The sequence below is a fragment of the Cucurbita pepo genome, chromosome 1, assembly GCF_057944985.1.
Source record: "Cucurbita pepo subsp. pepo isolate OVF chromosome 1, ASM5794498v1, whole genome shotgun sequence".
NCBI lineage: Eukaryota > Viridiplantae > Streptophyta > Magnoliopsida > Cucurbitales > Cucurbitaceae > Cucurbita > Cucurbita pepo.
The window spans coordinates 19,038,273-19,056,114 of record NC_141798.1 but is presented as its reverse complement, the minus strand read 5'-3'; the positions used below and the strand labels follow the sequence as shown (position 1 = coordinate 19,056,114).

General features: G+C 36.0%; 3 protein-coding genes across 8 annotated transcripts; 1 reads left to right on the top strand and 2 right to left on the bottom strand.

The window, feature by feature from the left end:
• Window positions 1-49: 49 nt before the first annotated feature.
• On the bottom strand, window positions 50-6,278 carry LOC111803559 (patatin-like protein 6). 4 transcript variants are annotated; one of them, XR_015421549.1, is made up of 4 exons: window positions 4,310-6,147; window positions 2,484-2,777; window positions 855-1,081; window positions 50-353 (listed from the first exon to the last, which is right to left on the bottom strand). XR_015421549.1 is itself a non-coding variant. In XM_023688031.2 (4 exons), the coding sequence occupies exons 2-3, from the start codon at window positions 5,420-5,422 to the stop codon at window positions 2,493-2,495; spliced, it is 1,398 nt and encodes a 465-aa protein (XP_023543799.2). In that variant the 5' UTR covers window positions 5,423-6,019; window positions 6,163-6,278; the 3' UTR covers window positions 533-1,081; window positions 2,484-2,492. The 4 variants fall into 4 exon arrangements, 2 of the variants coding, with proteins under 2 accessions (XP_023543799.2, XP_086981197.1); XR_015421551.1 differs by having other exon boundaries at window positions 56-272; XM_023688031.2 differs by lacking the exon at window positions 50-353 and adding an exon at window positions 6,163-6,278 and having other exon boundaries at window positions 533-1,081; window positions 4,310-6,019.
• Window positions 6,279-7,784: 1,506 nt separating this feature from the next.
• Window positions 7,785-15,839, top strand: LOC111800990 (uncharacterized). Of its 3 annotated transcripts, none has more exons than XM_087127863.1 (11): window positions 7,785-8,002; window positions 8,125-8,302; window positions 8,999-9,386; window positions 9,687-9,824; window positions 9,934-10,093; window positions 10,197-10,350; window positions 10,442-10,582; window positions 11,360-11,558; window positions 12,422-12,620; window positions 13,109-13,251; window positions 14,794-15,839. In XM_087127863.1, exons 1-8 carry the CDS (start codon window positions 7,851-7,853, stop codon window positions 11,552-11,554), a joined length of 1,506 nt encoding a protein of 501 aa, XP_086983989.1. In that variant the 5' UTR covers window positions 7,785-7,850; the 3' UTR covers window positions 11,555-11,558; window positions 12,422-12,620; window positions 13,109-13,251; window positions 14,794-15,839. The 3 variants fall into 3 exon arrangements, with proteins under 3 accessions (XP_086983989.1, XP_086983987.1, XP_023540721.2); XM_087127861.1 differs by having other exon boundaries at window positions 12,990-13,251; XM_023684953.2 differs by having other exon boundaries at window positions 12,308-12,620; window positions 12,990-13,251.
• On the bottom strand, window positions 14,688-17,625 carry LOC111801036 (putative aquaporin PIP2-5). The gene is made up of 4 exons (XM_023685004.2): window positions 17,175-17,625; window positions 16,027-16,322; window positions 15,432-15,572; window positions 14,688-14,941 (listed from the first exon to the last, which is right to left on the bottom strand). Exons 1-4 carry the CDS (start codon window positions 17,479-17,481, stop codon window positions 14,822-14,824), a joined length of 864 nt encoding a protein of 287 aa, XP_023540772.2. The 5' UTR covers window positions 17,482-17,625; the 3' UTR covers window positions 14,688-14,821.
• Window positions 17,626-17,842: the final 217 nt, after the last annotated feature.

Sequence of the window (17,842 nt, the reverse complement as noted above, 5' to 3'; positions counted from 1 at the left end):
AATATCCTGAAATGGCCCATTGTTTTTGTGTGCTAAAATTAATAATTATAAGGTGAGCTTGACCTGCTTTTTTTAAAATATCTTTTCAACAGTTATAATTAAAAATTAAAATGTTAATACCAAACATACCCATAGTCTATTTCCATCATCAAGGGCTTAGCCAACCACAATTGGGCAGATATTCTTTTTTAAAGTTTTGTGAAGCTTATGAACGTTATCCTCAGCTCAAAAAAGCTTCACGAGTGATCTAATTGGAGGAGTGGATGCTTTACCTGTCATAATTTCCATCATTATCTAGACATAGGTTGAATTTCCTAGTTGTTTTGCCCTTTGGGGCCCTCCTAAAACAGCCCCTATTACCAAACACAATTAACACAATTTCCACAATGACAATCTAAATTGATAAACAATAAGGGAATATAAGGTAAGGACATTGAGGATAAGCACTTCTTGTCAGTCACCAGATATCTCAAAAGTAGATTCCTTATAGAATATTGGCCAAAGTCATCTTTGGCGACTCACAATTATAATATCATAAAAAAGAAAGCAACAAAACTTGTTGTTAGATGGTTGATTGAAGGAGAGTTTTTAAAATTTTCCTAAAAAACAAAAAGTGGGTTCAAGAATATCATATTGATGGGATTCCTATAAGTAGGCCTTTTCTAATGAGGATATGGGTTGAGCATGGTGGGTATGACCTTCAATCAAAGGCTTTGTTATCTATAGAAATAGAATCAGAGGAAAGGTAGTCTTATAAACAATGTGTTGAGGTTCTTAAGTTTTACCACACTGAATTCTTCAATTTGAAAGCAGATGAAATTTCATGCATTTTTTTTTTCTTTTTTGTTTGATACCTGAAAATGAAGGAGAGGAATTCAAATTTGCTCCCTTTGTGTTTGAATCCCTTTTTCTTGCCAATGTACTTGGGTGTAGAAGAAAAGATTGTCTGTCCTCTGTTGGGCAGGAGTATCCCACACAGATTACCAATCTTTTATACTGTATATGTCTTTTGTCCTTTTCAGTTCCTTACTGGCCTCCTCCTCTTCTCCCCTAAACATCCTATTTCCAAAACAACATGTGCCTGTAAAATAACAAAAATTGTGTCAAATACTAATTTTTATGTGTTTATTATCTATCGTTTAGAACTAGTTTGTTAGAAATCACGATTCTCCACAATGATATGATATTATCCGTGCTTTGGGCTTCCCCAAAAAGCCTTATACCAATGGAGATAGTATTCCTCACTTATAAACCCATGATCTTCCACTAAATTAACCAATGTATGACTCACTCCCAATAATCCTTAACATAGTTCTCATGGTTTGGTTGAAATTTGACTAAAAATTTAAACGTTTCCTTAAGAATTTTTGTTATAACACAGCTCAAGAAAACAGACAAAAGGTTTCTCAAATCAAATGGGTCAATATAATCATGTCAATTCAGGAAAATGGAAGTTACCTGATGCTGTTTCAGAACAGTATTATAAAGCTGTCCTCTTACTCTTGGCACAATTTTTCTTTTTACTTTTCTAAATGGAATTAAGATATAACCTTTTAAAGTTATTTTAGTTGCTTTCCTGATAAGGCTTAGCTTGAGAATTATAATTATAATTGTAACCAGCTAAAGAAATATGGATCCTTAATCCTAATAAGTCCATAGTAGTAGGAATTAGTGCACAGAAAGTATAATAATTCATATGACATAGAAAAAACCCACTTTTTTTTTTAAGACAATGCAGTTCACACTTTATGCATCTTTTTAAAAAAATTATTGACACGAGGATTCTTCAGTTCTACCCCTTGTCTTTTCAGAAGTTAGCTAGAAAGTGACAAAAAAATTTCGTCCACCAGTTCTTACAATAATACCTTTGACAATTGTGAGCATATTAGGTACTACTTTTTATTAGAGTTTAGGTATCTCTCTAATTTTAGTTATACTAACATATTCCATATCTTGGTCAATAGGATTTAATTCCATATTGAATTTCTGAATTTCAATTTATTCGAGATTTTTAGGGTTATCTGGAATTTACCAAACTAGTATAATAGTAAACTAAAAATTCCAATCAAGTTCTACAACCGTACAACAACAGTTGGTCCCTCTTTCAATCCCATCCATACTTTCTTGTTGACCTTGACAACTCATTGTTGGTTTCTTTTAACCTCTAGTAGAACTTTTACCAGAAATGGTTACTAATAGATTAAGAGATTAGATGTTTGAATCTACCACGCACGCTATATTTGTAGAAAGTCTTCACAAGAAATTGGTAGATAATCAACTTTACTTTTTATTCTTATATCAGTTATCAGATGACCGTGCCACATTAACTAAAATTTGGGAGTGGTGGTCTAGATTTCTAGTCTTACAATTTGTTTGGTTTTTTTCTTGCATACGTGATATAAGCGACTATAAGAAGGATTCAGCAAACAAGAAGAAAATAAAGTGACAAATTATGAAAAAAGCAGAAGAAAGAGTGGGCTTACTTTTCTTCATTATGAGCGCTCCTTGACACTTTCCTGGGTGGTAGCTTGCTTGAAAGCCACAGTGGGAGCTATTCTGCAGCCCCGCCTCTGATGTTCAAGCACTAATTCGCCAGCAAACCAGTCGAGCTTCTCGGAGTTGGTTTGCTCTGCAAATCGCTTTCCTCCAAAGAGAACAGATTCAACATTCTTCTGCTTAAGGACCTTATCTGCCAATTCAACCAGCATCTTTACATTACCAGCATTGGAATCAGTACTTGAGTTAGGTTCACCCTGGCCTAAGCTTGATCCAAGTGCCTGAAATAGCAATAATGACTGGGTTTGAGTATCATATACATTAGAAGTTCTGTCATTTCACTCGGTATTTCTGGGAGAATTTCAATTAGTAGATTATGAAGTTCATTCCCCTCTTACTATTTTGAGTTAAAGCTACAAACAACACTACTTGTAATAAAGTATGTAGTTTGAAAATGAAATTATAATCGTATATCATTATCTTCTCATTGGTTATGACATATATCCTCAATTGTTAGAACTCCAAAATAAATGTGCGAGAGGAAGATTAAGAGAATATTCTCCAATTACAACAGAAAAATGATCCATATTACAACAAGACCAGAAAACTTCCGCAATTACGGAGAAGGAAGCACAATCACCCATCATCTATTTACTTACTTAGGCTTTAAGGTCCATTTCCTGGTACATCCATACATGGACCCCGCGATACTAACAAAGTAAAGAGCAAAGTATCGTTTTGTATTATGCACCGATGGACACTAAACATACTTGTGGTCAGCTTTTTACCAAATCCATGCCCCTTTCCCCCCCCAGTATCTAGACCCCTACCCGCACGAACAACTATATTTCCTTCTTTTGGGGAATTTTGCAAAAAGATTATTGGAAGGTTAGCTACAAAGCCTGGTTGGGGAATGGACTTGTTTCACATTACTATTCTAGTGGAATCAAACTCCTCTAAAGAAAACTTGGATGGATTATCTACCAGTTTATGCCTTAAAGTGGGGGCTGATTATTCAGAATGAAAGCCAAAACAGAAAATGCCGCAAGTATAATAATCACTATAGGTAGCAAAACGACACAGGTTCCCGTGACCTTTCCGCTTGCAGGAGGGCCAACTCGACCCAATAAACAGCTAAATTCTTTTCCCCCCAAACTCTCACCTAATTCTTTTGATAATTGTTTCTTTTTAAAAAAATTCCCACCATTTTTGCTTACACAATTGAATTTGTAGTTAAATTTTAAAAATAGAATTAAAAAAAATTTGGCTAGAATTTAAAATATCACATTTACGTTAAAAAAAATGTTTATAAGCTTAATTTGTTTAAAGATTTTATATAGTTAATATCAAATGTATTTTTACTAGACATATTCACAAGACATGATAATCAACAAGTCCTATTATCTAATACATTGTCGGGTTGAATTATATATTCTTTTAAATATCATCAACCTAGAAATAAAGTTTACAATCTAATCTAATTATTCCCGCTAAGAACTCAACTAATTAGACCAAACATTTTATTTGACATACACCTGCTGTAGTGTTTTAATTTAATGACTAACAAACCCACCATCACTACTTTAATGGAACCAAAATATTTAATTATTGAATTATAAAAATGAATTCTTTTTATGCTAATAAAAGGAAATCCAATTTAGACTTTATGGTTAAAATTTATGCATATGTCGTTGTAATTATTATTTTAAAAGAATGTTTTCATTTAAAAATGAGAAGCATGACGAATAAAGAAAAGAAAGTTCTTGGAAATAGGAATAATGTGCAGTTGTGTGCACGTGTCAGATTGTTGTACCTGAATCCTCACGTAATTAGAGCTCTTGGACTGACCGAAGGCCGTGGCGACGGCCTGGTCCACCATGTCGGCCGAGGCCTCACCGGAGATTCGATTCATGGGCCGAATCCACTCCTTCTCCGTCCACCTTTTGACCTGACGGTAATCGCGGCGGGCCTCAAATGGCTGGCCGGTTCCTAAGGACAGAACCAGAAGGTCTTCGACTCCTCGGACGAATGGAAATTCTTGTTTGTTGTGCAGTACGTGCGTGATCGCGGCCGCCGTCGGATTGCTCATTGTCAAACCGCCGTCAATGGCCAGGCAATTGGTTTGGTTGTCGATAGACCTCAATGTTACCGGTTCAAATATTGCCGGTTCGGCCGATGTTGCTCTGCAAACCTCCCAGAGCCGGAAGTTGAAGCTATCCTTTTCTAGGGCATCGGCTCGCGAGAACAAAAATGGCGCCGTTGTTGACAGGTCGTAGCAAGGTACCAGAACTGGTTTCAGAGTATCTTTTAGGGTTAAACTCCGTTCCTTATCGGTGAAAGCCTCTTTCATCGCTTTTTCTAGAGCGGCAGTGGCTAAACTGGCGGAATTTGTACGATTGATTTTGAGCAACCGCCCAAACAAACCTCCACCGGAACTGGAATTCGAACGGTAGAACCGCTGGCCTTGATCGGCCAAGAACCGCCAAGTGTCCTCTGCTTTATACATCGGCCGACTATGGTCTTTCGTTGCGAAAAGCATCGCAGTGAAAATGCCTCCTACACCGGCTCCCGCAGCAACATCGAAATAATCGGCGATTCTGGCGTCAGGATTTCCCGATTTCGTTTTGAGCGCTTGTTCGAGGTAAGCCAGAGCCTTACCTGAGAGAATCCCTCCCATACCTCCGCCATCGATGCTCAGAATGCAAACCTTGCCTCTCTGGTTTCTTATCGACGAAGCGCCACAGCTTTCTTCTAGTCGAGCGTGTTCTTGAGTTGCAGTATCGGATATTGGTTTGCCATCAACAGCGGGAGATATCTGCTTAGGCATCCATAGCTTCTGATCATCGTAGCCAAAGAGAAAATTGCTCTCAAGAATTGAGAAGATTTCATAACTTAGCTTATCGGTATCTATACTTGGCTCCTGCATTTCTTAACGAATTGATTCCACAGTTCAAATCAATCAACAGCCAAGAAATTCGTGCTTCCAGAAGCAAACAAACTAACAACAAGGAAAACAACCTTCCGTATTCAGTTTGCTTTTCAATAAATATTCCAATCTCATTTCTCGCATGTCCAGCCTAACCTCCAAACAACAAAACTCCTCCGTTACGAAACCTCGCCAAACAAAGAAAATTCGTTCTGGCAGCTCAACCAGAACAAGTCAAACACGATTTCAACGTCCAGAAAAACATATTTGACTTCCGCTACAAATCTCCGATTGATAAACACTATAAACTACTCAAAACGAAATCAAAGCAATACAACCGCGAAATTTCGTGAGAATTAAAAGAACACCGAATAAGAAGTCACGTCATCTCGACAAGAATACTCAACCAACCGATTGATCTTTCAAATCATCCCCTAGCACAAACAGGTGTTTCGATTATCAGTATCCAGAAATTGATTGTCCTATCTGAAAATCCACTTTCCTTCGCAACTCCTATAAAAGTAGTAGCAGTAATAAAGAAAGCCGATAGCCCCTTTCTCTGACTTTTTTCACTCCTGAAGAAGATAAGCTATGCGTCTATATCATGATCAATATCATCCATGCACAAAAAGCAAGATTACGAGCAAGAATCAGTGAAATAAAGAACAAAAAGGAAAGAAATTAGAAGAAACTGAAATGAAACAGAGACAGAGGAGGACGACGAAGATGGAAGAAGAAACCTGCTGCAGTTGCAGAGGACTGCCCCTTTTCATTTCCACTTGTACAAGAAAACTAATCTCGATGCACGATACGTCGCCGTTTTGGATCATTGTGACTTAGTTTTTGCCATTGTGGCATGGTCCGATTGAGCATCAACGGTAGCTGTCATGTCTGAGTCATGATCGGACGGTCGAAATCAGTCTTTTCTTGTTTGTCCGTAATGAACGGTAAAATTACAAAAAAGTCCGTTATTTTTTTGTTTTTTGCCCGCGTTTCTTTCTTGCCGTTACGTGTGGGTCCGTTTATCAACTATAAAACCCCGTGGGTGAAGAACAATAGAGTGGATGCGCACTAATTTTTTTATTAAGACGATAATACCCCTTGTATTGTATTAATCAAAAATACCAATTTTTTATTAAGACGATACTACCCTCTTGTATTGTATTAATCGAAAATACCAATTTTTTATTAAGACGATACTACCCTCTTGTATTGTATTAATCGAAAATACCAATCTTTTATAAGACGATACTACCCTCTTGTATTGTATTAATCGAAAATACCAATTTTTTATTAAGACGATACTACCCTCTTGTATTGTATTAATCGAAAATACCAATTTTTTATAAGACGATATTACCCTCTTGTATTGTATTAATCGAAAATACAAATTTTTTATTAAGACGATAATACCCTCTTGTATTGTATTAATCGAAAATACCAATTTTTTATTAAGACGATAATACCCTCTTGTATTGTATTAATCGAAGATACCAATTTTTTTATTAAGACGATACTACCCTCTTGTATTGTATTAATCGAAAATACAAATTTTTTATTAAGACGATACTACCCTCTTGTATTGTATTAATCGAAAATACCAATTTTTTATTAAGACGATACTACCCTCTTGTATTGTATTAATCGAAAATACCAATTTTTTTTTTTTATTAAGACGATACTACCCTCTTGTATTGTATTAATCGAAAATACCAATTTTTTTATTAAGACGATACTACCCTCTTATATTATATTAATCGAAAATACCAAATTTTCATTAGGACGATACTACCCTCCATCTCATTGAATAATCAAGTGAAATAATGTTGTCTTATTAATAATAAATAAATAAATAAACAAGACATATATTTATAATTTCTTTTTTAAAAAATTGAGATGTCATAATTAACTTTTTTGAATTTAATTTTAGATTTTTTATTTAAATTAAATTAAATTAAATTATTATTATTATTATTTTTTTTGTGATTTCATAAGTGACAGACATGTTTAGTTTTTTATATTTGAATTTAATTTCTAATTATTCTCCAATTATAAAAAATTAAAATACATAAAATAAATTATTATTATTTTTTATTATATTTAGAGTGCAAAATGGACGTGAAGGGCCTAATAATATTTAAATTTATATATGAATATTAGTTTTTTGCATTAAGAGAAAAAGAAAAGAAAGAGTGGTTCGAATGGGCTGGGCCTTTGGAGATTTTGGTGGGCCCAACAATGGCCCAATTGTGGTGGCTGATATATAAAGGCCCATCTTTGGTTCGGATCCATTATGGCCCGATTCTGCATTCTTGGAATCGTTGGACCCCACGGAATCTTCTCCAACATATTTGGAAACTATCACTCGGAGTGGGATTCATTTCCAGCCTTAACTTTCCAATCTCCTTCTTCAACTCTGTTGTCTTCCATGAATTTACTCTCCGTCGTCGTTTCTTCCACCTTGTCATGCCCTAAAACCCACGACCGATGCCTGCAAATTCTTCCTCGATCGCCATGGTCGTTGCCCTGTTCAAGGACCACCCTGCAAAATCGCCGCCGAATCGGCGAAAGATCAAAGAGGTAGCTGGTACCGTTCATCGCTTTGATGATTGATGCTTCTTTAATTCACAAATTTATCCGTGTTTTTACGCCATGTTTGGAATGAATTTTGAGTTTCGATTTCTTTTTACATGTTGTTATAGATACAAACGTCGGTTTCTCTGCTACGAGCGAAAAGAAGAAAGGGTAGAATCAAGAAAAGAACTACAGCTTGTTACGTTGCCTGAGAAGAAAGGAACTATAGCAGGAGCCGTGGCTTTCATAATCGGTACCAGTGTCGGATCGGGGATTCTTGCACTTCCAGAGAAAGCATCTCCGGCTGTAACTTTCTCTCTCTCTTTCTATCTCTTAAATTTAGCAATTTCATTCTAGAAAGTAGAGCGGAGGTTCCTTATTAGAAACTACAACTCTCCACCATGGTATGGTATTGTCCACTTTGAGCATGAGTTCTCGTGGCTTTGCTTTTGGTTTTCCTCTTTATTTATAAACTCATGATCATTTCTTAATTAGTCAATGTGGGATGCCCTCCCAACAATCCTTCCCTCGAACAAAGTACACTATAGAGCCTCTCATGAGGTCTATGGAACCTTCGAACAACCTCTCCTTAATCAAGGCTCGACTCCTTCTTTGGAGTCCTCGAACAAAGTACACCTTTTGTTGTGACACCTGAGTCACTTTTGACTACATATTCGAGGCTCACAACTTCTTTGTTCGACATTTGAGGATTCTATTGACATGGCTAAGTTAAGAGCATGACTCTAATACCATATTAGGAATCATAGAGCTCCACAATGGTATGATATTGTCCACTTTGAGCATAAGCTCTCATGGCTTTGCTTTTAGTTTTCCCAAAAGGCCTCATTCCAATGGAGATGTATTCCTTATGAACATGTGATAATTCTCTAAATTAAACAATATGGACTCCTCCAAACCATCCTCAACATTCTTGATAGACTATTTTTGTTGCCTTCGACGTTTATATCTTTGTTCAGAAAATGTCGTGTAATTTTGTGGCAGGGACTTTTTCCCAGTTCCATATCGATAATACTATGTTGGGGGTTTCTTCTGGTAGAAGCACTGCTGCTCGTTGAGATTAGTGTGGTTATGCGGAGGAAGAAGATTGAACGGGGAGAGACGGGGATGAAGGTGATTTCAGTGAGGACTATGGCCCAGGAGACGCTAGGGGACTTTGGTGGAACCCTGGCCACAGTTGCCTATGTTTTCCTGGGCTACATTTCCATGGTTGCCTATATTTCCAAGTCCGAAGAGATCCTTCTCCAATCATTCAATCTTCCAGCTCCACTTTCAGGCCTCTTTTTCACCTTAGTTTTTACTCTGCTCATCTCTGTTGGTAGGACTAGAACCGTAGATCAAGTCAACCAATGGCTTACAGCTTGTATGATAGGTATCTTCATGATTTGAGTCAGTGTCATTGCCTCTCACGTTGAAGCACTCCTGATTTTGGCACAAAAATTCAATTACAACATATCTGTTTTCGAGAAGAACAGAATTTGTCATAACTTTTAAGTTTTGATGCTGTAAACTTACACAAGGATTTCTAATGTAGTATAATCTTCTACTTGATGTTAAATTCTAGAAACAGTTTTATAAACGAAACTAGAAAAATGTTTTGAAATCAACCTCCCAAATTTGCCACAGGTTTTTTACACGAACGTAGATAAATATGGTTCGTTAAATGTTGCAGGTTTACTTCTGGGAATTGAGGTGTTAGCAGTTCAGTTTGGGGGATGGTTTGCAATGGAAGGTGGAGGAGACTGGACAAAGGTCCCAACTACAATACCTGTTATTATCTTTGCTTTGGTATATCATGATGTAATACCAGGTAAAATTATATGCGAAATTTGTTTCATTTACCATTACTTTGTTCCCATGATCTGTAAAAGTATGAAGCTATAGCCCCATTAGGTTGATCAAATCTTATACTTTGGCAGTTCTGTGTGCTTACTTGGAAGGCGACCTTCCTCGCCTAAGAGTTTCAGTTTTGATTGGTAGCTTTATTCCATTGCTAACACTACTTGTCTGGGATGCAATAGCGTTTGGCTTGTTAGCGCAAGCTGATCAAGTAGTCGACCCTGTTGAATTGCTCCTGAGGTAGTTCCTTCCAAACCTTCAAGATTTCACGGAGTAGCTTTATTTAATGATCTGCTGAATTATTATCTCAGCAAGTTTCTGAAAGAAGTTTATGGTTTGATAGAGTGAGATGGAGTGGAGTTTCTTACATGGTAGAATGGTTCTCGCTTCTTGCTGTTGGAACATCTATGCTGGGGACATTACTAAGCTTCTCTGAGTTTTTCAAGGAGCAACTCCGTAACATCTTTTTTAATTTCTCTACATCAGAGACTTTGCAAGTAAGGCTGCCTACAAAATGTCTACTGTAGATTTACATATTGAACTGCAAGAGGCAAAACTAATGCAACCACCATATGTTGGCTATGACAGGAGCCTTCGAATGTCGCTTTAAAGAGGAATTGGTGGGAAATGAACAAAGTAAGCCTCATTGCCATGGCAATTGCTGTTGGTCCCTCTCTTCTTGTGTCCACTACTAATCCAGATTCGTTCTCCGCTGCCACAGATATTGCAGTAAGTAAACATAACCAGGTGCCTTCTGTCCTATAAACACTGAATATGCGTTTTAAGGACATAAATCATATAATTCAAGCTTAGGTTAGGTATTTGCACATTCTACTGTGGAAATCTCAAGTGTAATTTCTATTTCTAAAATTAATTTTTGAAGTGATTTTGTCTTTATAGTTCATATTGTAGTCAGCTTCTTATCCCCATGAAGTTTGTAATGCTTTTAACTAAGTGAACTTCGGAAGAGTGGATCCATATTTTTAATCCAAACGTACCCCATGAGCGGTATCATTCCATTTCCATTCCATGGTCTCATGAAGCATTTTTTCCATTTGAAAGGGAACGGTTTTTCGATGGTATGTGGCAATGTGATTAAGTTAAAACTTTCAATGAAACCCAAATAACTGAAATATATTGAAAGATGAAAGAAAAAATTCAACAATTTTCATGTATTTGTGGTACTTGGAACCTCCCCTCAAAGAAATACCACTCTAAAGCCACTAAACAGTTGCCTACCTCTCCCCAAAGTACAACCTTTCTATTTATAATAAACTCCCAATAACCTTGCTAGTTACTATATTATCGTCGGCTATTAAGTCCTAACAAAATCATATGCCATAAAAAGATTCTGTTTAGATTTCATAATGTTACCAATCAACCCATTGATTTTAGTTGGAAGTATCAGCCCTTGTATCAGTAAAAATCATATGTGGATGTCCTTTATTATGTAACAGAAATTCAATGCTTGGTCTTTCTGTTTCTCTGATGCTCTGAATGAAACAGGGTGGATACTGTATGACGATGTTGTATGGAGTTCTGCCCCCAGCGATGGCATGGGCAATGCACAGTAGGGAATCTGAGGACACTAGCTTCAAGACATTATTGAGAGAGAGGCCTGCACTGTTTGGGCTAGGTTTATTTGCTTGTGGTATTATGGTGGAGCAAGTTCTTCAAGATATTCTGAAATTGCAATCGTAGCAAGGTAAAGCCATATTTTATGTGCATAATTTTATTTTTCATAATTTTTTGTGGACAGTTTTCAAAGCCTCATTCTTTTATGTTCTTCTTATGGGGAACTCCATTGTTAAACCAGGGTCATATTTTGTTCTTTTTTGTGTCCGTTGTTGCATAATAATTAAAAAATGTGCTGGAACTTTTCCAAAATTAATTAAACTGAAAATTAAATAAATGTTCTGAATTTAGAAGATGCTTCATTGAGAATTGAGATCCACTTGACGGCTAGCTTCTTAGAATATGCAGTCCATAGTTGTTTTAGTTTCCTTTTTTTTTTCTTTTTTCTTGTTTGTTTTAGTTTTTTTATAATAATAATAATTATTCTTTTTTAAGAAACAGAAGTCTTTAGTTGTTAGAGAACACTGCTCTGTGATTTTGATGAACTAAGACTGTTTGTGCTCCACCATAACTTAGTAACTCTCGGAACATAGAACTGAGAGAGGTATAAAACAAAGGGAGAAGAGTAACCCAAGTAAGTGGCAATGTGATTAGGCTAAAACTTTTAAGAACCAATCTGAATGAACCACTTTTCCATCTGGTTTTGAATTGAAATGTATCAAACTAATGCAATTATATTTACCTATTAACATTCCTAAACTAAAATTAAATTTGTTAACATTGAACTTATTTCTTTTGTAATTCATATGACATAAAAAGATTCTATATAGCATTGAGCTTATTTCTTTTGTAATTCAACCGTTGATATCTATGTTTCAGTAGATGAGTTACACAGAAACGCCCACCAGACCATAGGTTTTTGTTATAAGTAATGGCGCAACAGAAATTTAGTGCTTGGTTTTCCTGTTTCTCTAAAACTCTAAAACGGAACAGGGAGGATACTGCATGACAATGCTGTATGGAGTTCTCCCCCCAGCAGTGGCATGGGCAATGTACAATAGGGAATCTGAGGACACCAACTCCAAGGCATTATTGAAAGAGCGGCATGCACTGCTTGGGCTAGGTTTATTTGCATGTGGTATAATGGTGGAACAAGTTCTTCATGATACTCTGAAATTGCAGTCCTAGTAAGGTAAAAGCCTTTTTCTTATCTAAATTGGTTTTATTTGTTTGTGTTTACTATTTCCCTTAATTTAATTGCATGCTTCTACTCAACACCTGAAAGCAAATTTCATGCCAAGATAAACGGTCTATATCATAGAATTAAAACTATAAAAATTTGAACGAACTACATTACATTACAATCTTTGCATCTGTATTGTTTGAACGAAATGATTTTTTTTTTTTTTTTTTTTCGAGATCTTGATCTTCAGTGCCACCACAGATTCATGCATTTGAAAGTTCATCTCACAAATTCTAAACAGAAGAAAACTAGGAAAATACCATTACTTATCTGCAACAGTCTTCCTCTTCAACAAAAAAGTTTACAAATCTCATGCAGATTGCAGACTGAATTTGAGCAGCACTTGCTGAAAACTTGAAAGAAGATGAACAGCTTGAATTGCAGACAATCTTGTTATATAAATTATAACACAATTGAAGCATCTGTGTTAAAAACAGCATACCCAATGAAGGAAAGCTGCCCAGAGTTTCCAAGAGGGAGACCATAGAACGCCTCAGGCCAAGGATCAGATAAAAAGGATAGAGAAGAGAAGAGAAAAGACAAGATGGTGGAGATGGGTGCCATTCTTTCTCCAAATGCTGTAAGTAATGAATTTTTTTTTCACCTGTTCTTTATACTTCATCAAAGAAAATGAGTTTATATAGAGCTGAAAAAGCACGAATCTCAATAAAATGTTTAGCCTTAAGTTTACCTGTGAGGTCCTATGCCCTGACCCAGAAAGCAAAAGGAGCAATATTATGTTTAGAAGGAGAAGATATGATGTAATGTAAAGAAATTATGTAGGCGTGCCATAGAATTCCAAACTCAAGTGAAATAGAGTCATGGTTGCTTTCAGTTGATTTGAGATTTGTGATAAAAAGAAAGCAAAAGAAGAATCACAAGAAACAGGATAGGAAAAAAAGAAGATTGGTATGGGGACCAGTCATGTCCTAATGTTTGGAATCCTTTAGTTCATTCTTGAGTGAAAGGCTTCATAAATATTCAAATCAATGAGCTTATGGGGGTGAATTGAAGAGATTGTTTGAACTGTACATTCTCTTAATTCTTTATTTAACTCGTTAGAACAATTATGTAATAGTCCAAGTTCACCGCTAGTAGATATTGTCCTCTTTGGGCTTTCCCTTTCGGGCTTTTTCTTAAGGTTTTAAAACGCGTCTACTAGGGAGAAGTTTCCACACCCTTATCAAGAATGTTTCGTTCTCCTCTCCAACGAACGTGAGATCTCATAAATTGTATGATTATATTAAATTTATTCATTTCACTGCGCATAAAGAGGAAAGACTGAGATTCCATTGAAAGGTATTGGAAAATCCATTCATCTTTGTGCCATATGAGGTGAGGATGTGATGGAGGGAGAATCATTACGTCTCTCTCCTTAGTACATTCCAAAATCAGTTCACTTTTCTTTTTTGATACATTCTAGTGCCAATCCACTTTTCTTCTTTCATTTTTTCAAAATACTTTTTTTTCTTTTGTGTTTTAATTAAATCTCCAAATTTTAGCTTTGGGCTTCTTTAATAGAATGGGCAATTGTAGAAGATTAGACATAGTCCTAGACTTGATTCAAACGAGTCAGTATAGCTTTCGATAGGTTCCTAAGTACATGCCCAAGTACTTATTACTTCTTGGGTTGTAATTGCTATCTTATTAAGTTCAGTCATTAGTTGTTCGTAATCCACAAACCATTTCTACTGATAGTCAGAATTTCTTCGAATATATTCCTAAAATTCATTCGGGACGTGAGCAAAACTCAAATTGGTGAGTTGGTCAGGTGCTCTTTTACCTTGGAAAATTATACAGTTACCTCACGGAGAGTTAGCCACACCCACAAATGATATAAATACTCGTCTCTTTTTTCTAATCTATTTTATTACTATTTTATAACTCTTAGTTGTTGGGATTAGCCTGTGGAATAGGCGATACATATTCTAGTTTGTGTTTTTATGTATTTTTCTCCCAACTCAATATCAAACTTTGCCATTTCCGAGAAGGAAAAACTATTTTTAACCATTCCAATAGCAAAAGAAAGAACTAATAGATTCATGAAAGTCTCAAGCAAACATGGGAAATAAAAACTCAAAATGCAAGTACTAGTGTTAACATCTGGTTCTTAAATCTCCAGGAGCTAATTAAAGGCAGCATTATGATCATCACACATTTGGGTTGCTTCTAAATGACCCAAGAGCCTTCACAGCACCTGCTCGCAGGATGAATTGGTGGTAGAAAGCTGCAATGGCTGCTCCTATGAAGGGTCCAACCCAAAATATCCACTGCAAACAAGTATCCATACTAATTAGTTCCCAAAACCAAATATTTGAGTCATCAACGTTTCTCTTTTTGAAATGTTGGATTCTTTTATGATAACGTTATCAAATCAAGAAGTTTAGATGGATTTTTTAGTTCGATAACATGTGAGAATGGAGGGACTCGAACTTCTAGTCTATTAGTCGGAGTATAAATAACATGCGAGAATGGAGGGACTCGAACTTCTAGTCTATTAGTCAGGGTAGACTCGAACTTCTAGCCTATTAATCAGAGTAGAAACAATATGTGGGAATGGAGGGACTCGAGCTTCTCGAAACATATGGGAATGGAGGGACTCAAGCTTCTAGTCTATTAGTAAGTATAAACAGCATGTGGTAATAGAGGGATTCAAGCTTCTAGTCTATTAGTCGGAGTACATACCTTAACTAGTTAAGTTCGGTTTAAATTAATAGATATTTAGATAAATTTCGACCGTAGATAAAAATAGAAACTAACGTGATTATTCCAAGTGTTTTGGTGGTTGAAAATAACAGCAGATCCCAAGCTCCTAGCTGGGTTGATTCCAGTGCCAGTGACTGGAATGGTGGCCAGGTGAACTATGAACACTGCAAATCCAATTGGGAGTGGCGCCAAAACCTTCAATGACAAAAAAAGAAGATAAGGATTTGTATGCATGTGAAGCCAAGTAAAATAAAGTTCATAACTTCGATTTGACCAAAAAGATAACAGTAATTTATTTATTTATTTATTTATTATTATTATCTGTAAGAAAGTAAGTTCTGAAAGAGGCATCTACAGGTGAAAGTTGGTGCCTAACACATGAACCCACTTTGTAATTCTTTCAATAACAAGAAAATTAACTGACCATTAAAATAAAATACCAAAAAAAAAAAAAAAAAAAAAGAGATTATTTTTTTTTTATTTTATTTTTTACAAAATTGAAGAATAAACTAATTTTAACTTTTTATTGAAAGTAGAAATAATAAAATTTAATATTTAAAATTATAAAAAATATTAAAATATAAATATTTTTAATCTTTTAAATATAATTTATGAGATTAAAATTAAAATTAAAATTAAAGATGCATACAGGAACGTGGGAATCTCTTGCGCTTCGTTTGGGATCTGTAGCAGAGAAGACTGTATACACCAACACAAACGTCCCCACGATCTCCGCCGCCAGTCCAACGCCGACGGTGTAGCCGTCGGCGAGCCCATTTGCCCCACCGCCGTACTTCTGGAAGTGGGCCTTTTGGAAGGACTTCACGAGCCCAACTCCACAAATGGCCCCTAAACATTGGGCCACCATGTACATCACGGCCCGGACAAGTGACACCTTTCGGGCCAACAAAAGCCCAAATGTCACTGCTGGATTTATATGCCCACCTGCACATCCTCCTCATGTCAACACTAACTTTCTTTTCTTTCATTTTTCTAAAAAAATAAACTCAAAATTAAAAATTATGACCAACCGCTAAATAATTAAAATATTTGTAACGACCCAAGCCCACCGCTAACAAATATTGTCCTCGTTGGGCTTTCCCTTTCGGGCTTCCCCTCAAGGCTTTAAAACAATTGCTCAGAGAAAGTTTCCACACCCTTACCAAGAGGGTTTTGTTCTCTTCCCAACCAACGTGGGATATCACAATATTATATATTTATATTGGAGATTAAATATAACCGTTGAAAGATTCTAATTTGTGGTTTATTACAATAATACACGAAAAAACTTGAAATATTAAAAGCTTTTCTTTAAATGGAAAAAGATAATAATAAAATTACTATATAATTTCCTATATATAAACTATAGTTTAATAAATGAGAAGGAATATTTGGATTTTGTTACAATTTTATTCAAATTTGCATAATTTGTATATACTTTAAAAAAAAAAATGATATTTATAGGAATTTCTATCAGTATTTTTTTTTTCAAAATTTTTATAAATATTTACATACGAATTTTGATATTTTTGTCTACATTTTCAACTGGGTATAAAATTTAAAATGAGGATCTAAAATCAATAAAATATTGATTTAAAAATGATTTTTCCACAAAAATAATAATAATAAATAAATAAATAATGTGTAAGCGCCAAATGGAATAACGTAAACAAAGTGCATGATAATATCATGAACTCTCAACCAAAAAAAAAAAAAAAAAAAAAAAAAAAAAAAAAAAAACTGGAAAAAGAATTTCAATACTTCAACTTTAAGCCGAAGAAACGGAGAAAGAAGAACCTGAAATTCCAGCGGTACAGTAAACAAGAACGAAGATCATTCCACCAAACGCCCAGGCAATGCCAAGAATCCCAACGCCACCGCAAGCATCAGCGTTCTTGTTGCCGGTATGATCCGTCTGCGATTTGTAGCCGATCACCGTCAACACAGTGACGTACAGGAAAAGCAGAGTGGCTATGAACTCCGCAATCAGAGCTCTGTAAAACGACCATTTCGTAATCTCCACGGCATCGATGAGCGGCGCCGGTGGCGGATCGTGGTAGTCCTTCGCCGAGAACGAGCCGCGTTCCGCTGCATTCTTCGCCATAATGACAGAGAAATCGAAAATCGAAGCCCTAGGAGAGAGAAAATCAACTTCCGGCGATGGATTTTGATTTGAATATGGTGCAAAGTTGGGGAGGGAAGAGCTGCATTTAATAAGAGGAAATTGAAGGATGAAAAGAGAAAAGGAGCAGTGAGTTTCAGCGGCTCCGGCTGAGTTGGGCACACCGCCCACCCACTTGCCATTGCTATGCTCCGTACCTTTGTCGTTCTGACCCACTCAGAACAGTGATTTCACTGTGCATACCACTTACTACAGTAACGACAAATTCCTTTCATGCTTCAAATAAATAATCAATGGCGGTAACCTTTTAACGTCTTTGCCCTGTGTATGCATTTACAGTTTA

Coding starts and splice junctions, on each gene's coding strand:
- LOC111803559 (XM_023688031.2), bottom strand. CDS start 5,422: ATGCAGGAGCCAAGTATAGATACCGATAAGCTAAGTTATGAAATCTTC. Junction 2,778..4,309: donor CTAATTACGTGAGGATTCAG/GTACAACAATCT, acceptor TTGCTATTTCAG/GCACTTGGATCAAGCTTAGG.
- LOC111800990 (XM_087127863.1), top strand. CDS start 7,851: ATGAATTTACTCTCCGTCGTCGTTTCTTCCACCTTGTCATGCCCTAAA. Junction 9,387..9,686: donor GCTTACAGCTTGTATGATAG/GTATCTTCATGA, acceptor TAAATGTTGCAG/GTTTACTTCTGGGAATTGAG. Junction 10,094..10,196: donor CCTGTTGAATTGCTCCTGAG/GTAGTTCCTTCC, acceptor ATGGTTTGATAG/AGTGAGATGGAGTGGAGTTT.
- LOC111801036 (XM_023685004.2), bottom strand. CDS start 17,481: ATGGCGAAGAATGCAGCGGAACGCGGCTCGTTCTCGGCGAAGGACTAC. Junction 16,323..17,174: donor CTGTACCGCTGGAATTTCAG/GTTCTTCTTTCT, acceptor GAGGATGTGCAG/GTGGGCATATAAATCCAGCA. Junction 15,573..16,026: donor CAAGAGATTCCCACGTTCCT/GTATGCATCTTT, acceptor TTGTCATTGAAG/GTTTTGGCGCCACTCCCAAT.